This window comes from Choloepus didactylus, chromosome Y, assembly GCF_015220235.1.
Source record: "Choloepus didactylus isolate mChoDid1 chromosome Y, mChoDid1.pri, whole genome shotgun sequence".
Taxonomy (NCBI): Eukaryota; Metazoa; Chordata; class Mammalia; order Pilosa; family Megalonychidae; genus Choloepus; species Choloepus didactylus.
The window spans coordinates 10,619,885-10,637,926 of NC_051335.1; the positions used below are offsets into that span (position 1 = coordinate 10,619,885).

The 18,042-nt window shown below is 44.8% G+C and overlaps 1 protein-coding gene across 1 annotated transcript in view; it reads right to left on the reverse strand.

Annotated features, from left to right (window-relative positions):
- The window catches only part of NHS (NHS actin remodeling regulator), a 45,523-nt gene that overhangs the window by 26,728 nt on the left and 753 nt on the right, over window positions 1-18,042 (reverse strand). The window contains 2 exon segments of the mRNA XM_037822697.1: window positions 4,153-4,283; window positions 10,476-10,628. Of these exon segments, the coding sequence (XP_037678625.1) occupies window positions 4,153-4,283; window positions 10,476-10,628 (284 nt within the window).

Sequence of the window (18,042 nt, forward strand, 5' to 3'; positions counted from 1 at the left end):
TTTTGGTTGTCTTTTAACTTTGTTTATAGTGTTTTGGCACACATAAAAATACTGTGTTCAAATTTACCAATCTGTTTCTTTTATTGCCTCTATATTTTGAGTCAGAGTTAGAAAGCCTTTTCCTAGACTGAGGTTAAAGAATAATTCACCCACATTTTCTTCTAGTATTTACATTTAGGTTCCTGCTCCATCGGGAGTTTAATCTTGTGTATGGTGTGAGATATGGATCTAATGAAATGGTTCTCAACCAGGGGTGATTTGGGCAGCATTTGGAGACATTTTTGGTTGTCATGACTGGGGAGAGAGTGTGTTACTGGCATATAGTGGGTAGAAGCCAAGGATGCTGCTAAATATCCTACAAAGCACACCCCCCACCCCCCAAAAAGAATTACCAGCTCAAAACATCAATAGGGCTGGGGTTCATTGTCATTATTTTTAAGAAATTGTGTAATTTCAGTTTGTATTTTTCCTTTCACCCAAGATGAATTTAATAGAAGGTTTAAAATTTTTCAGGTGGAAGGAACCTTTTTAATGTTTTTGTTAGTAATCTCTAGTTTTATTGCATTGTGATTAGAAACTGTTGTTTGTAATATTTGTACTTTATGGAACTTACTGATATTTTCTTTGTGACCTGGTTTATAATCAATTTTTGTGACTGTTCCAAGGGCGCTTTGGAAGAAAGTGTATTCTTTATTATCTGAGTGTAGAGTTCTATTGATTATGTTGTTTGGGTCCTGTCTCCTTATTTTTTGTCCACTTGATCTGTCTTGTATCGTGAGTAGTGTATTAAAGTCTTCTATTATTAGTGTGTTTCTCTGTGTGTGTATTTGCTTCTTCTGTAGTTTTTGCTTCAGAAAGGTGGTGGCTGTGTTATTTGGTGCATAAATATTCCTGAGTGTTACACTTATTTGTGAACCATGACTTTTAGCAGTAAGAGTGCCCTTCCTTGTCAAACCTAATGCTTTTTGGCTTGATTTATTCCTTGTCTGATATCAGGATCACTATCCTTGCCTTTGTCCGATGCATGTGTGTATATCTACACACACATATACACTCATAGATATTTTTGACACTGTTTCATAAAAACCCTTACGAAAAATCATATACATTTTCCATGTTATAAAATATTCTTCTATAACACTGTTTTTGATCTTGTATTCTATGTTGTGGATATATCAGGATTCATTAAACTAATCCCCTGTTGGACATTTAGATTGTTTGTAATTATTTTTCTTATTGTAAATAGTACTTTGACAAACATCTTAGTGAATAAATCTTTGAATACACACTGATTATTGCTTTGTGGTAAATTCCTAAATGTAGAATTACTAGATCAGAGGGAATGAATATCTTACAGTTTTGAATAAATATTGTCAACTTGCCCTCCAGAAAGGGTATAATAATTTATACTTTCCACAGTCTTATATGTGAATAAATGCTATAGGCTTTTCATTTAATAGTAAGAGTTTTATTATAAATGATTATAAATATAGATTCAGATATGCAGGTATTTCAGCTACTGTGCTAGGCACTTTTAACTCTCCCTGAAGATTGAAGTTATATATTTCATACATATTCGTTTTTCATAATATATAAAATATCTCTATATTAAATTATATACATAATTTAATCTTATGAAATCATATGAGGTCTTCTTAACAATCTTTAAGAAGTTAAATTATCACCCCCATTTTACAGACAAAGAAACTGGGGACAAGAAAGGTAAAATAATTTTTTTCCAAATCACACAGCCAATAGGTTGTAGAGCTGGGATCTAAACCTATGATCTTATCACTATATCACAGATGCCTCGAGGACTTGACTGGCTAATAATAATAATAATATCTAATACTTATTGAGTGCTTATTATGCATCAGGTATTGTTAACACATGTTGATACATTAAACCCTCACGCCAAACCTATGAAGTAATATCTATTATTATTTCTGAGATACTGAAATGATTAACTTGTCCAGGGTCACACAGCTAGTAAGTGGTGGATCAGAGAATCAGATACAGGCAGTTTGGCTTCCCAGTCCCTGCCATTAATGACTAAAGTACAGTATAACAGCCTGCAGAGTTGTGGATGATTGAATATCAGAATTCCATCATAAATGCTTTTATGAAGGAAGAAAGAAATGGCTTAACTAAGTCTCTTAGATGAAAGAAGGAGAGTTGCTGTCTAAGAAAATGTCTCTCCAGCAATTTGTAAGTTTCCTGCAGCTTTTCTCTTGCAGCAATGCCTAGCCCTTGTAAGCTTAATGCATAGAACCATGTTCTATTCTGAGTCAGCTCCAGGTCTGAGAGATGTTACTTCGATGGAAAATCTTCCCTTGGTGACCAAGCTCAACTGAATAAATGAGACAGTTAAAACTTTTCCCAAGTTACTTAGTATTTCCACACTGTCATTTGAGATGGGCAGAAGTTCTAAAGTTTATGTAAGTGTGAACCGGAGTCCTCTCTTCTTGATGTTTGCTGGGCAAATGAAACACCCTCATTGCTATGTATGATTTTAAGCCTTTTCCTATAGTCTTAGTTTGGTATACATATGTTATTAAAATTATGCAGATTATGACAAAGGGTTACATTTTTATATCATTTCTGTGAAAGCTTGAAATTCTTCTCCCCATCCCCCTTCCCCCAAAAAACCAACCTAATGAGCCACAAAACATGTCACAATGAATGGCAAAAATAGTTTCAGCATTTTTATACAGAAACTGCCTCATTAAAAGCAAATGCTTCAGCAAGCAGATTTGAGCTTAATAAGAACTTTCATGGTGTAAGGGCCTTTTTGACAAATCACTATGTGTATATATAAAGAACTAGAGAGCTGTAAACAGCTCTTCCCTCCCTTTCTTGTTCTTGTGCTGCACACATTGCAGCAATGGAGTGATTGCCACCTGGCACTTAGTATGTGCTTGCTAAGCTTTAAAGCACATGGCACCTACCATCCAGCTGCAAGTAGGGAAAACATCAATATGTTATCCAAGATTGCTCAGTGTTTTGCCTGCATATGTTATATCATGTGGATTCATTTAGACAAAGTCCTCTATTTTCAGCTGGATGTTTGGCCTCGTGTGACTCAAATGTTTTGTGTGTCTTTTGCATATTATAAAAGCCCTGAGGATGAAGGGTTGGTAGTCATACACAAATTTAATTTCAAATGAAAACCTCAACTTGTACTCCCACTGTTGAAACTACTACAGACTTCGGGTCTCAAACCAGAATGACCACAAAGCAGGAATCTGCCATTCAGGCAGGTGGTGGGTGGCTGATTTGATCTCAGAAACCATAGCCCCTTACTTCGCCAACACTCTAGTTAGTTGCCCAGGGTGTTCACTTGTCCCCACTGCGGCCCCAGAAGGCAAACTGGGATGATGGTGTTTGCTGGAGACCCAAGCTGGGCTCGGCTTCATCCCCTGCGATCTAGACTTGGGGCCCTGACTGAGTTACAGCCACCCTCACCCAGGTCAGGCTGGAATCTACAGTAGGGTGGCCACAAATTACTCCAAAGAACTAGTCTCCTTCATGGAATGGGGAAGCAGGAGGTGATGAATGAGTCTTCTTTAAGGGGTAATTTTGGTTTTACCTTTCTGTTCTTTCCAGCTAGCCCCAACCACCAAGTCGGCCCCTCTGTCACTTGAGGAATAATGAATAATAATAGTAATCCTAGGAATAGCTGGTATGTGTTGAGGTCTTATTCTGTCCCAGGCACTGTGCTTAGCTCTTGACATGCCTTCTATCTTTGAATCCTCAAGCCCTATAAGCCAGGTTCTATTATTATCCCAATATTACAGATGAGGGAACTGAGGACAAAAAAAGGGCCATAACCCACCTTAAATCTTTCAGCGTGTTTGCAGAAGAGCTAGGATTTGAAACCACATTTTTTTTTTCCCCTCGATTTTAGAGCCCTTGCCTATGATTGCTTTTTGGCATTGTGCTGCCAATTAACTAAAAATATATATCTGCCTCCCCATTCTATTCCAAGAAGAGGGATTTCATTCAGGATGGAAAAGGGAAAGATGAATTCTGTTCTCAGGAGCCCATTACTGGGCCTCTCAGCTGGCCCAGCCGCCCTCACCGAGAGGAGGGTGAGTGGACGCCCCAGCTGTACTCACGGGCCCGGGCGAGTGCTCCCGGCGCCAGGCTTACCGTTAAGAAGTGACGGTCCTTGACGTCGCGCCGCCTCTGGCTGTGCGCTGGCGGGTAGGCGGGCAGCGGCGGGACTGCCACAGCCGGGGGCGCGGCGCGCTGCTCTCGGCGGTCGCTCTGGCTCCGGTGCTCTGAGGGCAGACCGAGCAGAAATACTGAGATGCCCTGGCCATCTGCAATTTCTCTCTCGCTCTCCTCCCCACCCCCGGGTGTGTCAGCAAAAGTAAAGAAGTGAGGGATCACTAATCAAGCTCATCTGTATCCCGGATCGTTTTTTCGGAATGGTTCCTGGCGAAACTTTGCCTCCATAATAAGATGGACGACTACATTTCAGCGGGTCCATCTCATCATCTCTGTATACAAGATGGCTCACTTCTGGGGTTCAGAAAGGGCCGTATATTCCTCAATGGGCTTCATTTCAAAACCACACGATCCTAGGCGGGGAGAAAGGCTCAGAACAAGGCTAGGGGGTTTTCTGGTGGAGCTGCTGGAGCGGAAGGCCGACCTAGACGCCCCGATGCTGCCCGGTGCCCCAGACAAACGCTCCCAGGCCGCCTGGGGTGCTGGTGCCAGCTCTTTCTGGCCCAGGAGAGCTAACTGCCCTGTGTTCAGGAATGTTCTGAGCCCACTGTTAAACTGTTGGTGGCTTGAAATCAGCCCTGCAAGCAGTGTTTACAACACAGAAATTGGCAAATACTATAAAGCAGGGCTTTAATTAATCATTAAAAAAATTTTTTTTTAAAATTTCTCTCCGGAGTGCCCCTTGACTAGCATGTCACTACACCTGTCTAAGTCCTGCCCCCCGCAACACTCAAGGGCATCAGAAATGAAATCCTGGGATCCCAGAGAAAGTAAAGTCAGCCCAGTGACAGCCTGGATTCAAGAATACAGCTACCCACCTGGAAAAGCCAAGAATTATCCCTCTGGATGAAGTGGTGCTGAGGTCAGGACAAGAGTCACTGGGACACCCGGTGAGCCCCCAAGCACAGCCTGCCCAACACCCTGGCCACACCAAAGGCCATGCCCCCTGCCCAAATCCAGCCCCTATTCCTGCCTGGGGCCTGAAATCTCGAGAGACCCCCTCGTGCTCTGGGTACCAATTTGTGCAGCAGGGATTTTTTTTTCTTTTTTACATTTTAATATACACTTCATTTTTTTTAACTTTACCAAAAAATTAAAACCGACAAACAGCAAAACACAACATTTCAAACAAAACAAAGCAAAGGATTAAGAAAAACAACCTAAAATAACTACTTTGCTTCCAACATGTCCCTACCATACCCCAAGAAAACTAACAAACCCTAACAGAACAAAGGAATAAGAAAAACAAATAACCTAAGATAACTGTATTGCTTCCAACATGATCCTACCATACCCAAGAAAGTCTGCAGCAGGGATTTTAATCCGCCTGTCTGTTATTTAAAATCGCCATTCCTCAGCCCATCTGTAAGCATCACCATAATGCCCGCCATTTACTCAGCACTGGTCGCCTGCTAAAGCTCGACGTGCACCATCTCCACAGCCTCATGTCGCAGGCCCTAATACCATCCCTCCTTTGCAGAGGCCTCCACAGGCTCAGGGAGGACGAGCCACCTGACAAGCCATCAGGGGTAGAGACTTGTTCCTGGTGGTCTGTGCACTCAACTGCTTACTTCTGCCTAGTGGCACCATGAGGTCCTAACACACCTCCTCACTCAGCAGAGCCAGGCTGCCCTGGGAGTGACAGTGTTTGATTATGATTCTATTTTATCACAGTCTAATTTGCCGAATATCAGTAATATATAGAATGTATGTTAACTACAAGCCAGAAGATTTGGCAGCTCAAAAGGCACGGCTTATCCTACCCACATTAGGAAACAGAACTTCTCCTATGCTGACCCCCCTCAGGTGAGGCCAGATGCCCCTTCTCCAAAGCCCCCACAATGCCCAGTGCCCAGTTCATCTCTATCACTGCATTAATAAAAATAACGATGTGCCTCTTTATGTCTGCCTTTTCCACTGGAAGTCAGCTCCTGGAGGATAGAGGCTATGTTTTATTCAGCTTTGGGTCCCAGAGCCTGCAGTGCCTGGGACATAGTGGGTTCTCAGCAAATGGCTGTTGAGTGAATGAAAGAAGGAATTACTGCTTTTGTGAAAGCCTAGTCTTTCAACATTGGAGCACATTCCATATCCCTGTATTTCTAGTGGGCCGTGTCGTCATTGTCCTCGCTGTTAGGTGCAGGGAGGCCCTGTCGTTGCTTTTTGACCAGCCTGCCCAATGGTGGCCCCTTTCCTCTGCGCTTTGTTTGAAGTGCTGCTCCCCAAACTGCTAACTGAGCACCCTCGAGCCTTCCCACATCTACCCATGTCTGATTTGGCACTCTGTGGGCTTCACTGCCTCACCTCTGCCAACTTTGTCTTTGTCAGGAACATATGGTTGTGTTCCTCACCTTCCCTTGCTGGGGCTTCTTTAGATGAATGTTAGCTCCCATGCGCAACCAGGGAAAGGGCCTCATTGCCATGTAGGTGGTCTTTGCTACGTGGCCCTCCAAGTCAGTGTTTATCAGGAAGACTTTTTGAGATAAATGACTTCCTTGTTCAAGTGCCAGCCTGGGGCCTACCTTCAGTGCTACCCTCATTTTTCTCTGCAAGCAAACAGTAGGATTTTCTAAATGGGCAGGATCAGTAGAAGCTTTACATTCTTAAATCCATCAAGAAGAGCAGAAGAATGAGGCAGAAGGAGGGGAGGAGTCAGAAAGGAGACAGTAACACAGTTTCCCATTCAACCACTTCCCTCCCACATTTTCTGAAATATCTCCTCATTTGCCCCAGGCTGGGAGGAGGCAGGCTCGATTAATGACATTATCTCTAATAATATCTATTTTTTTCTGCTGGTAGGGTGGGGAGAACTTTGGTCCTTATTCTCTTGGACCAATGAAACTTAGATTCCAGCCCTGAAACTTGAAAAGAAAGGAAATATAAATATATCTTTACAGTCACTTATTTCTCTCTCCCTGACTTACAGACATACACATTGGCAACACTTAAAGCCATTTTTGGCTCTGAACCTTGTGTAATGACTAAAAATTAAAAAAAAAAGGTGGGGGTGGGTGAGAATTGAATGCTAAAGAACTTGAAATCCATTTAGGTGCTACTTCCTCCAGGGACCCTTCCCTGAAGCTCCAGGGCATAATTAACTATCTTTCCTCCGTGTTCCCACATCACTGTGTTGAAATTCCCTGCTTACTTGTCTGTCTCCTTCACTAGACCAGCAATTCCTTCTGGGCAAGGAACATATTTTTTTGCTCTTTGAAAACTAGAGTCTAGCACAGTGCCTGGTCCTCAATACAGTTTGTGGAGGGGTTTGTATTGAGTAGCTCTTGAAGGCAGCCAATTTATAGGTCCTCATGTCAATCCCCCAGCCCCCTCCTTATAGCCTCGTCTCCAAAAGGAGCCCAGAGCTGCTGCCAGCCCGGCCTCACTTGTTTGGGCTCCACTTTCCACTCCCTCCTGGTGGGAGCCAGTGTTTTCCAGCTGTCCAAACAGAGAACCTCCAGGGAAGGCAATGCAGCATTTGCTGAGCAAGGCATTTGGCTGATGGGTCAGTAATACTCAGTGCCATTAGATGGCAGAAGTGGATTATTCTGAAGAATACGCTGTTATACTACTGTTATTGCTTAGATGAGGTTAAAAAAAGTCACTTTCTAATTTTAATTCTACTCTGCATGTTTTTAATTCTATGATGCCTATAATTCCTGTTTGTGGCTCTCTATAGTGCCATTAAAACTACTACACCCAAGATTTGCTCTTGAGCCAACCACAAAGCAAGCTAGTCTGTGGCAGGCAAGATACAGCTCCACTGTCTTCTTTCCAAACCCCAGGAGGCCCCCAGTCCCTCTCTCAGCCCCAGGAGGAAGTTGAGAGAAAACTGATATTGACACTTGCTGTTCTTCGGTTCTGCCATTATGTCCCTACCTGAAAAAGCTCTGAAATGTCATCACTTGTGAGTGGTTTAGTGTTATCTGGTTGAATCCGTCAAAATTGAAATCAGGGGTAACACTAATAATCGTAAAGGGATAAAAATAATTATGTCTAAAGGGCTAATGTCACTCAGGCTCTCTGATGATGAGATGAGAGAGAGTATTTAGTTAAAGTTAATCAGATTCTTCCATAGTCATCCTGTTCCCTCAATGTTCAAGCAGTCTTCTGCAATATTTGATTCAGTCCCTCAAGCATTCATTAAGGAACTACTATGTCAGGTTTCGGCTAAGTGCTTTGAAGAAAAGAAATTAATAAGGTACAATCTTTGTCCTTGAGTTGCTCATGGATTAATGGTGAAAGACAAACCCCATGAGTGGTTAGTTATGATACCAGGTTGTTAGTGTCATGATGACAGGATGCACATGATATTATGGGAAGGGCACCTAATCCAGGCTGCAAAAGAAAGGGGAAAATCACAAGAGATTTCCAAAAAGTGGCTTGAACTAAAAATTAGTTCAAGGAGAGCTTTTTAGTCAACTGAAGTGAAGAGTAAGTATGCTGGAGAAACTTCTAGTAATACCGATCATCACTCTATAATGTGGCTGTTTCACAGTGGCTGTCATTAACCCTCAAGGAAAATGGTTTAGGAATCATTGCTTGAGTAATATTAGTAGGTTAGCTCTTTCATTTAAAGGAAAAATGATGAGGTATAGGGAAAAATGTAGAAACCATACATACATGGAAGAAAATAAGGTGAATACAATATTTTTCATTTTATTTCTTCATCTTGATACTGACATTGATATATTTCATTTGAATTTTAATTATTTGGTGAAGCATCATTCCCTAAAAGAGTGGAGGGAATTTGGAACCAAGGCATTGAATAGGCAGATACCATGTATCTCCATAATAAAAATCTAAAGGCCGATGAAGCTGGCAAGCCAACTCCTCATACCCAGTTCAGGGGGTTCTAAACGGATGATGTTAGTTTTAATCCTCTTGACCACATTAGAATGGTTTTAAGTCACTGAAAAATAACCAGCCCAAGAAGAGGCAGTATCTTCCATCTTGACTGACAGGTGCCTGTCTCTGGCATTCTCAGGACTGTGAGAGAAATAGAATGATAAATATAGATGTGTTTGTTTATTTCCCTTGGACACATTGTAAAAGAGTTCTGACTGGGAGCTTGGAGGCCTGTGTCTGGGTCTTGACTCTGCCCCTGACCTGCTGTGTGCCTCCGAACAAGTCTCTCAACCTCTCTAGGTCTCCACGTCCTTCTCTAGAATGGGGCGCTGGACCCCATCACTGGTTCTCGACAGGAGCAGAAGAGCCCCCCAGGGGTGGGTCCAGTTGTTAGACTGTTTGGGTGGAAGCCCAGGGTGAAGGCCATCTTGTGATGCACAGGACGGTCCCGACCCAGGGAAAAGTACCCCAGGTCCAAGGCAATATTCAAATGTCCACCTGACATTCTTATAGGAGAAAAGCCTAGAGCTGAATTCCAAGTCAAACCTAATTCTCTTTTAATTATAATCCCCCCCACCAAAAAGTAATTTTTTGGCTCACATTTAATATACCCTGAATATACCAGCCTTTATGGCAGTGTCTTTCTGCCCTTCTGCTCCTTCAATTGCCTTCTTATTCATTTGGCAGGGCTTCTGATCGTCTTTGCTTCTCAACCCAACCCTACTCCTGAGAGGTAAAAACACCTGCCTGCTTCATTAGGGCTTCTAGTGTAGTTGTGCCTGGGCAACTACATTTTGAAGTACATATTACAGGCATACCTCAGAGATATTGCGGGTTCAATTCCAGTCTGCTGCAATAAAGCCAGTGTCACAATAAAGCAGGTCACACAAATTCTTTGACTTCCCAGTTCATATAAAAGTTATGTTTATACTACACTGTAGTCTGCTAAGTTTGCAATAGCACAATGTCTAAAACACAATGTACATACCTTAATTGAAATGTGACATAGAGACACAAAGTGAGCACGTGGTGTTGGAAAAATGGTACCAATAGACTGGCTCGATACAGGGTTGCCACAAGCCTTTGATTGTCAAGAAAGGCAATATCTGCGAAGAGGTGCAATAAAGCGAGTACGCCTCTATGTTGTTATAAATGATTTTCCTTCTAATTTCTCTTATCGTTATTATCAGAGTTAGGTCACCATGCTATTTTTCATTATGTGCATAGTAGGCTATATTATCCATGAATTTCATTTCAGAGTAGAAAGGGAGTGTGTCAAAGTACTAGGTCTAATAAGAGGGGGTGGAGGTTGGGACTGATGGGACAGAGCACCTCTCGATGAGACAACCCGAGTCCCCTGCCAGCTCCTGGGCCAACCCAGCAAGCCCGGGATCAGTCACCTCCGTGCAGGGCTTGCAGGCTCTGCCGGGCGTGGCAGTGCAGCTCCTCCATGCAGGGCAGTCTCGTGGCCGGAAGGAAGATGTTTCTCTGCTGGTGCCATGGCACTCAGTAGTACACACTCAGCTTACTCTCGATGTCCAGGTTGGAGACGGCTGCAAGGGAAAGAGGGAAACAAGTGTTAAGTTGTGCATTTGGCTGACTCCGGGTGGGGGAGGGGTGGAGCGGAAGTTCAGACTCCTGCGTGCTCATTAAGGATTACTTCCTGGCCAGAGAAAGGTTGGAAGTTGACAATACACTTACTGACAACCTTTGCCCAGAGCCAAGGAGCGGGAACCCCCAGGACACCAGTCACCTGCTTGTGACCCACTAATTTCACAACTCATCAACCTTGGACAAGCCCCTGGCCGGCCATGTTTGGGGTTCGGGGTAGGGATCCTGCCTTCCGAGAGAGGCAGAAGTTCGGTGGGCAGTCCCAGAGATAGAAGGGGTTCTGAACAGCCCTCCCCTAGGTGCATCCCTTCTGGAAGGCAGGAGCCAGGATGTGGAGCTGTGCCTGGGTGGCTTGGCGGGTAAACCAGAAGGCTCTTGAAGCCCCTCACGTCCTCAGTGCTGCCAACCAAAGCTCAAGGTGGTAACTGTTGATAGCCCCTCAGAAACCAAGTCAGGTGGCCCTGGCTCCTCCAGCTCTGGGTGAGGAAGTGCTGAGCTCCTGCTGCTTATCTCAGCGTCCATCTGAAGGAAAGATTTATGGGAAGTGCTTGGCAAAAACCCAGTTTCCTGGGCTCCAACCTAGACTTCCTGAACCAGAATTTCTAACAGAGAGGCCTAGTAATCTGTATATTTGGAAAGTGCCCCCAGGCTATTATTAATCTTTTTAACATCAGGCAAGTTTTGAGAAATGCAAAATGTTATCTGATAATGCCCGGGGATCTTGTGGGCAACATGGGGGAAGGGAAAAGGCTGCTGAAAACAGAAGCATCCATCCACCCATAGCACATTTTCCAAGTCAGTATTTTGTCTCAGACACAGTGCCAGGTGCTGCATGACAGCCCAGAACAAAACACATGTTGAGTAAAAGAAAGTGGTCGCTTGCATTGGGCCTTACCGGGAGGGACCCCTTTTCAAGAAGGGCTTTTCCAGAAGACAACAATTGATCTGCAGAGGTTTTTGAAAAAAATGGAACCCCCCGCCCCTACAGAACTGCAGAGAAGCAACACCTACTGATAAAACTAGTTTTGGTCCAGGAGAGGGAGCTTATCAGAATGGGCAAGCATACTATGCTAATCTGCGTCTGTCTTCTCCCCACTTTGTAAGACCCACCCCCCATGTAAAATGGAAACCGACATCAGCCAATCATAACATTGCCTTGCTTGCCTCCATGTTCACCCTATTTGAGCTTCCCCTTCCACGCCCTCTTCTACTTTCTGAATGGGAGGCTGCCTGATTCATGAATCACTCAATAAAGCTGTGAGATGCTACACTGCATGAAAAGTTTTTGCTGTTATCACACACAAGAATCCCTACTCTCTGGTTCTGAGAGACGATGGTTTCAATGTGATTTTGCCTGGAAGCAGTGGATTAGGAGAAATGACTCCTGTTTTGGTCTTACACGATTCTGTAGGGGTGGTAGAGACCTCCAGCCTCTAGAGGCCCTAAACACCAAAAAGATTATAGTCCCTGTTCCTCCTGCTTTCTGCAGTAGCTAATTCTAGATTAAAGAATAAATTGGCATACCATGAAATGAGTGTAAAGTTCTGCAAAATTCTCCTTTCTCCTTATGAAATATTAACTATCGGTTATTTGAGACAAGCATTATTTTGGCCAACCTTGCCTTGCGGATGCCCTGAGCGTCTCCCTGCTGTGCCAACCCGGCCATCCAGCGTTGGGTTTCTGGGCTGCTGAACTCCTGCCTGCTGCTCAGCACTGCGCATTTGCAGATGCAAAGACTACCATGTGCATTCCAGTGAGTTCCAGCGCCAGCAGCTGAGTTATGGTTCCTGGGAAGATCCACCTCTCACAGTGACAGCTTCAGGGTGAGGAATTCACACCTCTCCCCATCCAAAATCTTTTTCTTTGTCTGCTTAGAAGCTATAATGGATTTCTGCCATACATTAGCGGGGAACATTTCCCTCATCAGGTGCCACCATAGTGTTTATCTCTTGGACGGGAAAGAAAGGAAAACTCTTTGATGCCTTTGCTCCTCTATGCTGGGCTGTGCTTGCCGGGCGTTAACTAGTATGAGGTGTCCACTGGAGGCAGACGGACAGGTGCTAATGGAGCTTTCCCAGGGAAAACGAGCCCTTTCTCCTACTTGAAAAAAAATCTATTTATTTTCCTAAGTCACAGGTCGACCCACGTTGAACCCTCCCATTCATAAGCACATGGTGCCGCTGCATTGCAGAGCTGTCCCGCATCTGTCCCCTTTTTCTTCTCTTTGTAGCAATCTCACCACGCCTGAGCCGTACCTGGACCCTGCAAGAGAGTGGGCTTTGTAGGCCCCGTAATGTTTGTTCTTATAAAAATGGTATGGAGGACAAGCAAGAAGGCTTCTCCTCTGCTCATCTGGAGAGACCTGGGGCCCCTCTGTGGTCAGCAGGAAACTGAGATGGTCTCCAGGATTCCTGAGCCCTAGGGTCCCGCCGTCACCCCTTCCCGCAAGCATGGGTAGGACCTCTGAATTATGTTCCGTTAAAAGGCGAAAGGGATTTCGAAGATGTAATGAGGGTCCCTACTCAGTTGACGTTGAGGTAATCAAACAAGAGGTTATGCTGGCTGAGTCTGGCCCACCCAGGTGACTGTTAAAAGAGATAAGTAGCAGCGGAGATATGCCCCTGTAGGCCTTGAAGGAGCCAAGTGCCGCATTGTGGAGAATGGCAGGCAGCTCCTAGGCACTGAGGGCCTGGGTCCTACAACCCCAGGGAACTGAATCCTGCCAACAACCAATGAGCTTGGAAGAGGACCCTGGGCCTCGGATGGGATCACAGCTCCAGCTGCCCCCTCGACTTCAGCCTGGAGGGACCCTGAGAAGTGAACTCAGTTAAGTGGTACCCAGACTTCTGACCCATGGAAACAGCAAGATAATAAATGGGTATTGTTTTAGCCTGATAAATTTGTGATAATTTGTTATGCAAAACAGAGAACTAATACACCTTCACTCTGTTTGATCTATTTCTCTAGAGCCAGGTGTTTGCCTTGCCCAGTACTTGTCAACTTGTCCCCTCTGTTACCAGTGCCCCAAGAAGGGGACAGGTAATGGCAGAGGTTACAGTGGGAAATAGGGTATCACTTCTCATTTGTATCCTCTTGAGCAGGAAAAAGGGGCTGTAGATGGATCGTTTCTCTCCTCCACCACTGTAAGCTCCTGAGGGAGACTCCCAACCGATGGCAAGCTCTAGGCTGGCGCATTATAGAAGGAATATCATGGGATGCTCACACAACCCAACGAGACAAGTCTTGTTCCCATTTATAGATAAGGAGACAGAGGCTCAGAGAAAGTCAGTAGATTTTCAAAGTCATACACCTGGTAAATGGAAGATCCAGGATTAGAAACCATATCTGGCTTCCAAGCAACTGATCTTCCCCAAACCAATATTAAAATACGTCTGCTTAAGCTAAGGCTGATTAGGGAGCCTATCTACCATGTAAAAGTTACCTAGTGCTTCTCAAAATCAAAATAAAGCATTCAGAACAGCTGCTTTTTGCAGCATCTGTAGCACTAGGTGTAACCAAGATTGGAGTGAAGCTTTCAGAAAGTACCTAGCCAGATTTGTGGAAGATATGCCACATTCCAGAAATATAAACAGCCCTGCAGACAGATACCACAAAACCAAGTGGCTAAAAGAAAATGCTGTCATAGGAAATGCCACTGGGCAGCAAAAAGTCTTTCTAGACTGATCTTGGTTCACTCCCCTGTTGAACTCTCGGGCACAGTGGACTTGCCTAGGCCTAGGTTCACAGTGATGTCCTGAAAACTCTGGGTTCATCTGAAATGAGCTGACTTGGAAGTCGAGGAAAACTACTGGCCACCAATCTCTTGGAAGGGCCAGGCCCATTTCTAAGAGGAGACGTGGCTTTAGGAGCTGTTGGAAAGAGGCAGAAATCAGAAGCTTGCCCCGAGCATCTCTAGCCCGTCTCCCCGTGCCCTGCTGGGGCTGGTCCTTGTGGAAAGCTGCCTTTCCTGGCCCAGCGACTCCTCACTCCCCAAGGGGAGGGCAAAATGCTCCCAGGAGGCCTCCCCTCCTCAAGGCTGCACCCCCTGCTGGCCCTCTCCCAAGCCACTCCCTCCTTCTCCCAGGTGCTCAGGAACTGAAAGGGCGGGAGGTGATGGCTGACATCAAAGTTTGAACGAGGCATGTGGTGAAATTTTCAGAAAAATGTGCAGAGTGACTCAGAGATGGAATGTCTACCCCTCCGGGGGAGAGAAGGAATTTGTTAAATGACCTTAAAGTGCCTACAGACAAACTTACTCACATCTACCTTGCTAACCTTCCTTCCTGCCTGTCTATCCATCGCTCCTGCTTTCTTGCCCGGAACACATCCCTCCACAAACCACCCATCCTAATGCCATGAGGAGAGTGTTAACACTTCAATATATTAAGAAGCATTGGAAATAGTATCACAGATTTGGAGCCAGTCCACCTCCACTGATCCCTGCTATGCAGAAGCCAATCTTCAGTAGGCGCCAGCTGGGGAAGCAAAATGGAAATCCTCTCGGCATCTCTTGCTGCTGCCTGAGTTCTCAGATCTGTTGGGAGGATGGCAAAGGGATTTCAACAAGTGAAACCCTTCATCCCCCCACCCTTCCTTCCTTGGCAACCAGCCCCCTGCCTGCTCTGCTTGGCAGCCTGGAGGGGGACGCAGGGTGGGGTACAGGTCCACCTATGGCCAGAGCCACCAAGTCTCCCACCACCTGCAGGGCAGCCTCCTAGATACCTGTCCCTGCTGGGCTTCCTTTTCTATAGAACTGCAGATAATTCAGATTCGTTCCCCACTATGAACAAGCATCTAATGCTGACCCCTCAACATCAGAAACATCTGGAGGTGGCCTGACAAGTTTCAGTACCCTAAAACATTCTGGTATCTACAGAATAGGAGAACATGTCTATGTATTTATTGATACACTAAAATAATCTAGAATGAATGATGCTCTATACCAGGAGGACTGGTTCAGTATTATTATTATCACTGTTATTGTTGTTTTAATGGCTGACATTCTTTGGAAAGATTTCTAGAAGCCCAGGCTCCAGTCTCAGTTCTACCACCACATGACCTTGTGTGAGTCACTGAACCTTCGCAGGACTCAAGTCCCCCATCTTCACAAATGAGGGGCTTGGACTTCCCGATCTCTGAGTCCTGTCCTGCTCTAAATTTTGATGCCTCAACTTTTTCATGCCAGAAAAACTCTGGATTCAAGCCATGGCAGGATGGGCCGGTAGGAAGTCCCTGGGCTCTGGGATCAGAAAAACGAGGCTTCATGCACACCTGGCCCTGCCACTTTGCAGCAGTGGGATCAAGAACAAGTTAGTGAACTCTTTGGGCCTCTGTACCTTCCCCTGTAGAGTGGGAATCATAGAGCTTCCATAAAATAGTCCTGAGGATTCAGTGATGTGATCAAGTCCTTGGCAAGTTACTGCCTGAGAAACACTAGTTCCTTCTCCTGGACTAGGAACAAAAGAAGACCAAGAAGCAAGGATTGGGGCCAAGGTCAAAGGAGGGAACTCAGGAGCTCTCTGTGTTGCTTTTTTGTTTATTTCTCCTGTCTCCTTGGCAATTGAAGTGTAAACAGATGAGACTACTAGAGATCACCCTTTGGGTGAGTGGGGTTGTCTTACAATCTGACGAGTCAGATGTCCCCCACCTCTGATGGCTGTTGGCTTTGGCTGCCCTCCGTGTAATGATGGGGAGAGCCTAACTCTCTAAGTCACTGTCAGAGTTGTGGTACTATACATTCTCCTTAGAAGCTGTTAGTAATTTACTTGTTTATCTTCAGGTCATGCTGCTGCCATGTCCTACACCATGCCTTCCTCCAGACCGGAAGCACACAGTTATCTGTCACAGCTCAGCTACTGTTTTCCAACATTCCCTTAGGCTCCTAGCAGAGTCATTGGATTCTACTGCTGGAAGGGACCTCGGAAATTATGGACTTCAGTGTCTTATCAGACTGCAGGGCATGATCCATTAGTGGCTTGTGAAAACCATTTATCAGGGTAAGACTAGCATTTTTATAATAATAAAATAGAACAGAGTAGAACAGAAGATACCAAAGTACCTTGCATGTAGTGAGTATTGTTTGGAGAAACTAGTGTTTCTGTTATGTGTGTGTGCAGGTGTATGTACAGGCAGACCTTGTTTTATTGAGCTTCACTTTATTGTGCTTTGCAGATATTGCGTTTTTTGCAAATTGAAGGCTTGTAGCAACCCTGAATTGAGCCAGTCTGTTGGCACCATTTTTCCAACAGCATGTGCTCACTTCGTGTTTCTGTGTCATATTTTAATTAAGGTATGTACATTGCTTTTTTGTAGACATTAAGCTATTGCACATTTACTAGACTACAATATAGGGTAAATGAAGATTTTATGTGCACTGGGAAACCAAAAATTTGTGTAACTCACTTTATTGTGACATTCACTTTATTGCGATGGCCTGCAACCGAACCCTCAGTATCTCTGAGGTATGCCTATAGGGGTGTGTGTGTGTGTGTGTGTGTGTGTGTGTGTGTGTACTGGGTTGTGACATCAAAATGTGTTTCTTACAGTGAGTAGCAGTCAACACACCATGAAAGCCACTGTTTTAGGCCACCTGTCCAGTGTGCTGATTAGGAAACTAAGGTTCAAAGAATTTGACCCAAGATTGCAGAGCTAAATTTTGGCAGAGGCCTAAACGGAAACCCAGGTCTCCTGACCCCGGGTCTCTGCTTCCCTTGGTGGATTCTTCCTCCCATGCCCACCATCAGCCTGGCTTGGTCAGCTCTCTCAGTTTTTATTTCCTGCCTATCACCCTTATCAGTTGTCTTTAGGAAAAACAAAACAAAACAAAACACCTCTCACCTGACCTCTAAGAAACCAGCCTTGGTTATTTTAGGATTCCAGAAGTGCTTCAGCCCAAGGAACAAACCTCAGGATGAAGCAGCCACAGAGGCTAAAATTTGCCCCAGCATCCCCTTGCTGAGCCTGGGTGCCCAGTAGACTGTGTCTGCCAGAGCTGCTGGGAGGGTACCTTGCAGCCATAACACCCTGTCCCGTTCATCAGAAAGAAGTGTGAGCCGCTTTGAGGCTCCGAGTGTACATGTCATCATGGAGAAATGGTGTTGATGGAAAACCTTTTTTTACCAAATAAGAAAAGTCTGCTCCACTTTCTCCTTGTCTCTCAAAGATACAAACTTGGGAAACATTCAGGTATTCCACATATGAGATATCTGGGCTCCTCTCCTGTGTTCTGTCCCTTCTGCATTCTAAGCTTCCCAGATCAAGCACCCAGATGAGGATTGGGGTTCAGGGGAGAGAAGGAGCGCAATGTATTTACTCTGGTTGACTTTTGCTCCTAGAACGTCTTCCCTGCTTCACATC